General features: G+C 48.9%; 1 protein-coding gene and 1 long non-coding RNA gene across 2 annotated transcripts; one reads left to right on the top strand and one right to left on the bottom strand.

Annotated features, from left to right (window-relative positions):
• Positions 1–2,186: 2,186 nt before the first annotated feature.
• LOC139591368 (uncharacterized) lies at positions 2,187–5,725 on the bottom strand. Its single transcript, XR_011679623.1, has 2 exons — positions 5,562–5,725; positions 2,187–3,615 (listed from the first exon to the last, which is right to left on the bottom strand). It is a non-coding gene; the product is annotated as an uncharacterized lncRNA (long non-coding RNA).
• A 93-nt stretch (positions 5,726–5,818) lies between these two features.
• BAMBI (BMP and activin membrane bound inhibitor) lies at positions 5,819–10,727 on the top strand. Its single transcript, XM_071428736.1, has 3 exons — positions 5,819–6,206; positions 9,188–9,478; positions 9,927–10,727. Exons 1-3 carry the CDS (start codon positions 6,131–6,133, stop codon positions 10,343–10,345), a joined length of 786 nt encoding a protein of 261 aa, XP_071284837.1. The 5' UTR covers positions 5,819–6,130; the 3' UTR covers positions 10,346–10,727.
• Positions 10,728–11,056: the final 329 nt, after the last annotated feature.

Raw genomic sequence — 11,056 nt, 5'->3', positions numbered from 1 at the left:
CGGGAGCGCCGCCCGCCCCGCCGGGCTCCGGCCGCCTCTGCGGCTCTCAGCCCGCGCCTGCCCCGGCTGCCTCCATCTCCAGGAGGGTTCAATAAACCTGCCCCGGTGCGGGTGGCTCCCTGACCCCCCGGCTCTGTGCCGAGGCTCTGTGCCCGAGGAATCCAAGGCGAAGGCGCAGCCGAGCGCGTCCAGTGCAGACCTCTCGCCTAGAGCCGGTGTGAGCTGTGCTCCGAGATAGCGGCCGTGCCGGCCGGGCACAGGGACAGAGACACCGAACCACCCGCACCGTGCCCCGGCAGAGCCGCAGGGCAGGTGGAGACACTCTGCAGCATCCCCTCTCTGCTCCCGGGAGTCGCACCCCACACCGGGGAGCTGCGGGGAGGAGGCTGCAGTGGCAGAGGGGGAGTCTGCAGGGAAGGGCTTGTTAAAAATAGGTTAGAAACTAGTAAAATAGTTGATAGATCGAAGGTTAAGGGGCTGGGGCTGGGGCTGTCCCTGTCCTACCTCGGGACAGGACGGCGTTTGGCCCTGGCCGCAGGATTTGGGGCTCAGGGCGTGACTTTCCCCGCCCAGCGACAATGAACACACCGAGAACTCCACAGGCACGGGAGTCTCCTGGGGCAAGGGAAAGGGGGCCCTGGGACCCTGGCAGCAGGCATGTCCGGAGCGACTGTCCCAAATGCAGCAGCACAGGAGACAGGCCTGTCCCGGGAGCAGCGGGAGCCGGCCGGGCTGGAGCGGGGCCGGGCTGGGCCGCCCGGGGCCGGCTGGGCTGGGCCGTCTCCTTCATGTGCGTCTCACTTTGTATTGAATGATGTTAAGCAGGGCTGGAGCTGGCGCCTCGGCCTCATTACCTTCAATTACAATAATTGTTGCCTCTCTCCAGTGTTTTGCATTTCTCCCTGGGGGAAATCTCTCTGCTGCTTCTTTTCCAGTCTTGCTCCAGCTTTCTCCTATCGATTGGATCGCTCTGGCCCCGATTCTAGGAGCCATGCCTCCAGGAGGATAAATGCAAATCGCCCTATTGATTGGGAGGAGTAGGAGTGCAGCTCGCTTGGGGGAGGGAGGATTACTTTTAAATGAAAAAAAAAAAAAGTAAAGTGATGAGCATGGCAGGAAATGCTTCATTTTCTGGGCCTATTAAGTAGTGTGTCTTTATCATGTCCTGTGTCTGAGGGGGATGCAGATTGGTGCCATCTGGATAATATATCACGTGCATGGAGAGGTGGATCCTGCGACATAGACACTGGTCTGGTTTCTGACTTATTTTAGGTGAACGTGTATCACTGTTCATCTCTGGAACGCAGCTCCCCTCCTCCAGTTTGGAGGTAACTGGGTTTCGCTGGGAGACACTAATTGCTGCTGGAAATGAGTTGGGACTAATGTGCAGGTTCTATCCACCTCCTTGAACTGCCCCAGTTACAGGGATAAAGCTCCTTGGAAGTTATTATCCTTGAGGGAACCTGCTCAGCAGCCTGTTTGTCACTGGGGAGCGGCTGGAGGAGCCAGCCTTTGGGATCTGCATAGCCTTAGATCCTGAAATGGCTACTTGCTTCAGGAAATCCATGACCAGACCCTGAAGTGGGAAGCCAAAAGAATTGCACAGTCACATTATGTTCACTGCCCCCTGGCCTTTATGCCAAGTTAAGCTAGCTTAAGCCTTAATTATTTTTTTGAAGGCAATAATCAGCATAAATAAATGTAATTCAGTAGAATTAGCTTTTGTGTATCATATCCCAAATGCTAGCAAAGCAACTCAAAAAACAATGGTTGTTTGTTGGCTAGTGTTAAGCAGTTTACAAAAAAACCCCAAACTACTCTGATTAATGTTGCTCCAAAGATGCTTTAAACAGTCCCAATGCTTTTAACTTCACATCATTTCCAAATGAGAAATTCCCAGCTGAATCATAATTGCAAGGTGCAAAAAGGAATGGATATGGTGTGCAAATGTTGCTTCTGACACCAATTTGAAATTACTCCAAAGCAGCAGTACTAACCTTTCCTTGTTGGTGCAGCGAGCATCTGATGTGGCAGTACTGACAAATGCTGGTGTGGGCATACAGATCCAGCAGTATGCAAATCCTCATCTCCCTGAGGAATGTGGGTCTCCCCAGGACAGGGCTGCAGCCATGCCTTGACTAGAGAGGTGATTGTAGAAAGAATTTACGAATTGCACCTCTAACAAATTTTTATTTTTGCCTAATTTTTTTTGTTTTTGTTTTTTTTGCGAGGGGGGTGCATTCATTGTTGAAAGGTTCAAACAAGTATATAACAAACAAACAATAATACTGTGAAAACACGGGGTTATTTGCTAGAAATGGACAGAAGGGTTACATCCAATCATTTGGGGGAAATGGTCATGAGTTGCCAGCATGCCATGAAAGTTTATAGAGGGGTGAGGAATTCATGATAATGTTCAAAGCTGTCAGATGAAAGAAATATCTTTGATTCCAAACTGTTTTTCTGGGGTGAATTTCTTAAATCAGGGGCACCTGCAGGCTGAAGCTGTAACTTTGTTTTGCAGACAAGTTGCTGTGGTGGCACATAAACAGTAGGCAGTAGCAGCAGGGACAGGCATTAATGCCAATTCATGTGAAAAAGAAAATATGAAAGAAGCAAAACAATGGGAGGAAGTTGAATTTTCTAAAGCTGGGTTCCCATAGCCAGAGAAGAGCTTTTCTCTTGTTCAGAGTTCTGTACTTAGAAAAGGCTGCCAAGCTGATCTCTGTCTTGGCTTGTTTTATTTTCCTCCTTGACGCAGGAAAGGCCCAAACCCCTCATGGCAGCCGTCCTCTCAATCTTGTGCTGGGACTCTCAGGCACATGGAGATTCTGGAGAAGGTGATGGATGTGGTTTGGCATTTCACTGGAGGGACTGCACCCTGACATTTGGAAGGAGAGTCTTGCATGGCTGCAGTGCTCACATGCTGCTGGAGGGAAATAGTGAGCCTGTTCTGGAATGGGATTGTAGAGGAGAGCAGGTACTGTCCTGAGCTATTACTTGCCCGATAGGAGAAATCCTGGTGTGGAATAGACCAGGAATTGGCCTTTTAGAAGAACTTGTCAGTTCTAAAGTCCTCCTACGAGAAACTTGGCTCTGCAAACATTGGCTTGTGAAAGAATCAAACCAGCATTCATGTGGCCTGCAAAGACTGATTGGATGGATCTCTTATTTTAGCTGCAATTTCTTCTTAAAGACAAAATTCTGCATCTGTGACAGAGCTTTGAGCTGATGCAGAGAACGTGCTCCTGTGAGATGCTGCCCAAAGCAGTCCCTTTCCCTGAGGTGCCCAGAGGCTGATTTTGCAACCAGCTCCTTCTGTTCATGTTGGCTTCAAAGGCCTTCACGGTATCTGGTGGGAGGGAGCAGCCCTGTGCTCTGCAGGCTCTGGCTACAGGCTCTGCAGTCCGTTCAAGTGGAGGCTTCAGGCTGCTCTCCCATGGCTGCTGGAGACACGTAATGCGGCCTGAGGCTCCTGAGCTTTCCTTGATGGTTCCTTGTAGTCATTATCCCACATTCCTTCTGGTTGCAGAACATGTTGTTATTATTGCTTTGTGCTGGGTCTGTCTCCTGTCCCTTTTTCACAGGCCAATCTGGCCCTGTTAGCTCTTGTCTCTAAAACAAAAGCAAATTAGCACTGCAGAAGCTGAATTATCTTGTTTATGTTATAGTCTGTCAGAGGACCCCACACAAACCTTGCATGTCTCTCTGAGCAGCGTACCAGAGAGTGAAGAGACACAGTAAATTGGTAAAACACTGACACTCTGACTCGATCCACAGGTTTACAAAAGGCTCTTTAGCTGCTTTGGGGGGAACTAAGGCTGGGTAGTGATCCCTGCTGTCCCTCCCTCAATTTTGGTACTTCATGCGCGCTTGTAGCATACGGAATTAGAAAATTTTTTACAGTAAATTGTACTTCACAATTCAAACTTGACAGCTGTCAATGAAATTTGCTGCTCAAAACTGATCTCAAGCACATTGCCCTCTGGTTAGTCTGTCTGTGCTCCCTTGGCCAGGATGTTTATAATACTCAGGGAGTCTCTCATGTTACTTAGAGCTGTAATGTGGCTCCATGAATAAAAGCCATTTCCAGTCTGTCGGTACTGCATGTAACAAATGAGATCTGTTAAATGCGCTTGTCACCGTTGATAGGAGCAGGAGAAGCAGAACTGCACATGTTGCTGTAATGATTCTAGGTTATAATAAATGATATTTTGTATGTTTGCAAATGAGTGTCTGATAGCTGGTGCCAGACTGGGAGATATGACTTGGCTGTTCTTGCTCGTTTTGTAATTTCTAAACAGAAACAAGAATTAGCAAATTACTTTGTGGTGGAGTGCAAATATGTCTAACATAGGTGTAAAGACTGTGCAGCACACGTGTATCTATCTTATACATATGCAAATCACAAGACTCACAGTAAAACCATTATAACGTGTGATGGCATCAGCAGTAATTAGCCAGAGATCCAGTCTGTTCCTCTCTGCCAAAGTAAACTGGAGTTATCTCGATCTCAGATTTCATATTTCCTCCTTTCTCTTTCAGGGAGGAATGTCTCCGACATGAGGTTTTATGTCCCCTATTGAAAATGTCTTTAAGGACTCACAAAAAATTTCAAATGAAAATTCTCAAGTAATTTTTTCATTATTATCTACACATTATCCAAGAGCTTTAATACTACTAGTGGACCCAAATATGTAAAGCATTTTGCCCATAAATGGAAAACAGTCTGTGCTGTAGAAATCAAGGCTTATAAAACGTAATGAACAAAGAAAGAAGAAAACTAAGTTAGCAAAGAAATTTTAACTAAGGGGCACATTTTTTTCAGGACCAACACGTGAATGAAAACTGTCCAAGCTAAACAGAGCCCACAGGAGCTGTATCGGAGCTCAGTGGTAGAACACCAGCTCGTGCTTCCATCCCCAACAGCTGTTCTTGGAAAAGAAATACTGGAAGGAGAATAGTTACTGCAGGGCACATTCGCTAAAAGCTCTGTACACGGGCCTGCCCTTGCTGCGTGGATGTGACAGCAGCGGGTGAGACCCTGCGGGGCTGAGTGCGAGGTGCAGGAGCCCCCGAGCAGGGTGGACCCCGGGCCGGGACACCGGGATGGGCAGCCCGGCTGCACCGCGCTTCCAGCCGGCGGCTGCGGCTCCGCGCTGCGCCAAGCCCAGGGGCAGGGTTTCCATAACCTTGGGAAAAAAGCCCCGGCTGCAGTGGGACTGCGGCTGCTCCCGCTCGGGAAACATCTCTGCACCTTCGTGCAGCGCTGCGGGACAGGCAGGGCTGGCGGCAGCGCCGGGACAGCGGCCGCGGGCGGGAGGGCTCGGACACCGCCGCGCTCCGCTCCGGCGCTGCCGGTCACCGCTGAGGACAGCCCATCCATCCATCCATCCATCCATCCATCCATCCATCCATCCATCCATCCATCCATCGCGGCTCCGCCGAACTCGCAGTCACATCACGATGTTTTTTGTCAAACCCCGCGCTGCCGCCTCCGTAGGGAATTATCTCGGGGACCCGGCGGAGCCCGTTCCCCGGCCCCGCGGAGAGCCCCGAACCTAAGGCGGTGAGCGAGGGCGCTCGGTGTCATCAGCGGCCGCTCTCCCGGCAGGTCTCCGGGGCTCCCGGCGCTCAGAGCCCATCGCCGAACGCAGAGCCCGGCCCGCTCCCGGTGCCGCCGCCCGGGGGCGCCGCGGGAGGAGCTCGGGCCGCGCCATGGGGCCGGGGGAGGGCGGAGCGGAGCGGGTCCCCACCCACTCCCGGCAGGCGCAGCCAATGGGAAGGCGGGGCGGGGCAGGGGAAGGCGGGGCGGGGCTCAGTGGCGCCCGGCGCCGGCCGTATTTACGGGGCGGGCGCCGCCGCCGCCGCCGTGTCAGTGAGACAGCGCCCGCCGGGAACCGCCAGCGCGCCGCCACTCCTGGTGCTGCTCCTGCGGCCGCGGTGAAACTGCGAGGGAAGGGCGGAGAGCCGCGGCCGTACCCCTGGCCCGCCGCCGCCGCAGCAGCGGTGGCCGCACCACGGCTCTGCCCGCGGGCGAGCGGCTCTTCGGCGCTCCGGCGGGGCAGGGGCGGGCGACGGCGGCTCGGCCGTGCCTGCGCTGCGGGCTGTGGCGAGCGGCGCCGGGTAAATGGATCGCCATTCCAGCTACATCTTCATCTGGCTGCAACTGGAGCTGTGCGCCATGGCCGTCCTGCTCACCAAAGGTGAGAGCTGCGGTGGGGCACCTGGAGTCCGCGGGGCCGTGCCGGAGGGAGCGGGGTGCCCGGGGGCTGCTGCCCGAGGGCCGCCGGGCCCAGCGCTGTCTCGGGACGCCGCGCCGAGCGGTGTTGGCGGAGTAGCCGCCGGGCCGGTGCCTCCCGCCCCTGTGTCCCTCCCCTCCCACCTGGCCGCCGGAGCCGGGCAGTCACGGCCCCGCCGTGTCCCGGCGGGACAGCCGCGCCCGGTGCTGTCCCCGCCCGTGGGGAGCTGGGGGCTCTGTGCTCTCTGGGGGCTCTGTGCTCTCTGGGGGCTCTGTAGGGACTGTGCTCTTTGGGGGCTCTCTGCGGCCTCTGTGCTCTTTGGGGGCTCTGTGGGGCTCTGTGCTCTCTGGGGGCTCTGTGGGGCCTGGGGGCTCTGTGGGGCCTGGGGGCTGTTTGGGGGCTCTGTGCTCTCTGGGGGCTCTGGGGGTTGTGGGCTCTGTGGTCTGTGGTCTGGCCGCCCGGGGAGCGCCCTCGGGGGCAGAGGCGACCCGCTGGCTGCCGGTAATCGTCGTGCTCCGGGGAGGAGGGTAAAGGATAAGTTAGCGTGGTGGTGATGTGCGACGGTATTTATTTATTTTGGAAGGAAGGCTGTAATTAACCCTAAATAACAGCCTTGCAGCGTGCAGGGGGGGAGCCTGCTGGCCCCATCAAAGCGGGCAGAACAGGGAGTGACTGAGTGATGTGAAGTCGCAGATACTGAAACTATGTGCCTGATAATGATATAATTAGGGGATCACAGACTTCTGGCTGCTGTTGACTTCAAAAGCTTTAAGAGAAGCCTGCAGTCTCTCCTGTAGCCATCTTGACTAAAAGCAGACATTTTTCTTTAATAGCTACATACAGTAACAAGAAAGAGGAGGGAACAGAAGGGCATTGTTCACTGTTTCAAAATACTAAATACCCTTTCTGGCCTTTTGCATAGCACAGGAAGAAACTTTATGAATTGACAGAAATACAGTAATACAAAGTCCATTTTGTTTCACTGAAAACGTGGCTTTAATTAAAAAGCAGTTGAATTAACCTGATGACTAGCCTGTCAGATTTTGTTTGTAAGATTGTCTTAAGGCAATAAAATATAGATTTTTGAACGTGATTGTATAAGCAGTTGAAATGAAAGTATGTGTATTGTTTCTCTTTATTCCCGTATCGTGCTGAGATTAATGAAAGAACTGTCAGCTCTGGTACTGTGCCATGTTTGCATCTTAAATTTAACAGTGCAAAAAATTACGAAAACTATTTTTTTCAGGGGGTAAGGGGGAGACCTCATATAGAATGCTTAGAAAATGAGTCTTTTTTTTCTGTAACATGCTGGATGACAGTGAGTGTGAATTCATGAAAAATTAGGTTAGTTGGTCTGAAACCCCAAGGGAATTGGACTGGAGACAGTGAGACACTCCATCATTTGGCTTCTATTAAGCAGAGTTATTAAAGAGCAGCGGGAACTTCAAGGCCTGGAGCCTGCAGTAGCATTTTGGGGAAACTATTAAGGTAGCCTGACGAGGGGAAGGTAACTTGTTTGGGATGATTTTTTTTAACGTCTTGCAGAACAGTTGGGGTTTTTTTCAGATATAGGTGGTAGGTAATATCATAAGAAGGGGTGGCAGCAGAAAAGCCTGTAGATTGGTTTTTTTGGAGTGCAGACTGTAGGAGGAAGACATCTGACTATTCAGTCAGCTTTGAAAGCCTTGGTGCTACTGTGGTGGCAAGTTCAGTAGGCACACCAAAAGCAGTTTTAAGTCCATTCTTCCAAGGATGTCTCCAAAATGTGGCTTCCTCTTAAACCTTGGCTCGTTGGCACACTGAATTATGTTTGAGTTGCAACTTGCCTGGAAAGAGTAAGTTTTTGCTACAGCACAGGACGTGTTTAATTCATACCAGAGCAGTTTGGAGAGCACAAAATGAAGAATTTTGTGAAAGGAACTTTTTTATCGCTTCCTTCAGAAATTTTTGAGGTTTCCTGATATTTTTCGTAGAGCCGGTAGAGGATTTTCAGTCTTAAGTGTTTCCTCTTTACTACTGCATATTGGATTGCATGTGAAACTGGGGAGAGGCAACAGGGAGACTTTAGCCTTGCAGTTTCACTCCATTAAAAAACTTCACATTTGAGTTGAGAGTCATTGTCTCTGGTGAGCAGAATAATTATAAACTGAAACTTTTTTGTTCTATAATATTAAAAAGTCTTTTTGCATGAAGAACTAGTTAAAGATTTTCTCCTTCAGTAGAAATTAGAAATAGTTGCTCAGTTTCACACAGTAAAACCTTCCTGACAGAGAGACTTAAATGGTAATGGTTCTAGCTAATAGCTTTATAAGGTGTTAGTTAGACCTTTTAAATTTTGGGGCAGTATTGAGAGGTAATAAACAATTCAGCAGTTCCGAGTTTCTCTTTTTCATTTGTCACATAAATATTGAAGCCTGGTATTTTTGTTGTGTGCTTATGTGCAAAAGAAACGTTACTTCTATAAAAATAGAATGCTGTTCCTGGAGTAATGGTTAAAAACATAGATGTGACTTTCTTCTATGACTGAAAGTGTATGTTGCTTTTAGAACTGGTATTTCACTTAAAATGTGGTTAAAGGCAACTGCTGACAGTGAGTGGAAGTAGCTATAAAATGGTCTTGTTAGTTATTTACCTTGGAAAAAAAAGCCACTGTGACCTTCCCCCCCCAAGCCCTCCCCCAGTCCCTGTTTTAGTGAAATGCTCTCCCTTTAATTCAAAGGACTATAGTACTAGTCATTAAAGCAAGTGCCCCAAGGCCTTTACAAGGATTAAGGTTTCAACGCTGTACAGTGATGGGAAGGGAGCAGCTTGTGGATCTACAGCCTAAAGAAGTACCTCAAAACTGGCACCGAGTTTGTGTGATGTGTGTGGCTAATAAGGATATATGGTGAGGTGTCCTTAGAGGACCAGATTCTTACCTTTCTTGCCCAATTTTTGTTTTTTAGGTGAAATCAGATGCTACTGTGATGCTGCACACTGTGTTGCAACTGGCTATATGTGCAAGTCTGAGCTTAGTGCCTGCTTCTCCAGACTGCTTGATCCTCAGAATACGCATTCCCCACTTACTCATGGCTGCTTGGACTCTATTGCAAGCACAGCTGAGATCTGCCAAGCCAAACAAGCACAAAACCACTCTGGCACCACCACCATGTCCACATTGGAATGCTGTCATGAAGATATGTGCAATTACAGAGGACTACATGATGTTTTGTCTCCTTCCAGGGGCGATGCTTCAGGTAGGACAATAAAGCTTCAGTGAAACCCCTCTTCTGGCCATCAGGCCAGCTACAGTCAAAACCTTGTGCATCTGCTGTTACTGATTTAGTTGTTAATGTAACTAGAAACACCAGAGGGAGAAGCAGGTGGCTGGATGCAGGAGAACATCTCAGCCAATTAGGTTTGTTTGTCTGCATTAATATTGGAAGTTTCTCTTGCCATGACATGATGTCTAAGAGTCAGTGGCAGTGGTATTCCTAGTTAAACTGGCTATTGGGGTAAGAAGTTCTATGTTATAAGCAGACTTAGAAACTGATTTTTTTCTTTACAGGGGTATTTTCTCTAGATACTCCAGTGTGTATCAGTTGCTCCTTAAACTTGTCAGTGTGGGATTTAAGGGAGGTGCTTATATGTAAATCAGTGTATATATAAATCCTGAAATAAGCTTCACATCTTTCCCCTTTGCAGGACAAGGGAGCAGATATCAACACGACAGCAGCAGGAATCTCATCACCAAGGTGCAAGAATTGACTTCTTCGAAAGAGTTATGGTTCAGGGCAGCTGTAATTGCTGTTCCAATAGCTGGTGGGCTCATCTTGGTGCTCCTCATCATGCTGGCCTTGAGGATGCTCAGGAGTGAAAACAAGAGACTGCAAGATCAGCGACAGCAAATGCTCTCTCGTTTGCACTACAGTTTTCATGGACATCATTCAAAAAAAGGGCAGGTGGCAAAATTGGACTTGGAATGCATGGTGCCTGTGACTGGTCACGAGAACTGCTGCATGACCTGTGATAAAATGAGACATTCAGACCTCAGCAATGATAAAATTCTTTCACTAGTCCACTGGGGAATGTACAGCGGACATGGAAAGCTGGAATTTGTATGACCAATTATTTTTTAATCTGAGCTAAACTTACTCTCTGGACTCTTGAAGGCCTTTGGGTTCTGCTGGACAGGAGCACTTTATCTTAAAACAAAAACTCTCATAAATCATCTTTGAGAAACAAAGGACCTCTGCAAACAGAATCTTGGATATTTCTTCTGAAGGATTCCAAAAGTTGTCTTATTTGCACAGAGTAAAATACACTCAAATGTATTGTTTGCTTCAGAATTGTGAAAGCAAAAGTTAGAAGTTGTAAACACTGTCACCAGGATTATCTGAACTGTAGGGAGCTGAGAACTGAGTTATTATAATAAACTGTATGCAAGCTCCTATGTTTCCTGACTTATTGTAAAGATTTTTTAAAATATATATATTTTCTCTGAAACTTGCTTGTGATTTCTGTTTTGGAAAATGGGTTTTCTTGTGGATGACAGTAGAAAACAAATCAAGGTGTACATGGTAATGCCATGCATAACAATTAGATTCTGAAAGCAGATTTTTTTCCTACTCTGCAAAGGACTTCAGGTGATTTGAGAACGAAGGTGGCAGCTTTGTTTTATACTTCAAGTAGCAGTGAACCCACATCCTTGGTTTTTGGCTGTTGCATTTTGTTCATAACCTCAGTGAATTCTTTCAGGGCTTTGTGTGATAACTTTCTTCCTCTGTTAATGAAGAAAGACTTCCTCTGTGCAAAATGTGTGAGAAAGCAACTCC

The sequence above is a fragment of the Agelaius tricolor genome, unplaced genomic scaffold, assembly GCF_023055355.1.
Source record: "Agelaius tricolor isolate 1412-34295 unplaced genomic scaffold, bAgeTri1.0.p SCAF_6, whole genome shotgun sequence".
NCBI lineage: Eukaryota > Metazoa > Chordata > Aves > Passeriformes > Icteridae > Agelaius > Agelaius tricolor.
The sequence above is the reverse complement of the archived record's forward strand: the minus strand, read 5'-3'. Positions and strand labels throughout refer to the sequence as shown.

Bases quoted from the DNA above. Each gene is read 5' to 3' on its own strand.
- BAMBI (XM_071428736.1), top strand. From the start codon at position 6,131: ATGGATCGCCATTCCAGCTACATCTTCATCTGGCTGCAACTGGAGCTG. The intron at 6,207-9,187 runs GTGAGAGCTGCG...TTTGTTTTTTAG, and splicing joins GGCCGTCCTGCTCACCAAAG to GTGAAATCAGATGCTACTGT. The intron at 9,479-9,926 runs GTAGGACAATAA...TCCCCTTTGCAG, and splicing joins TTCCAGGGGCGATGCTTCAG to GACAAGGGAGCAGATATCAA.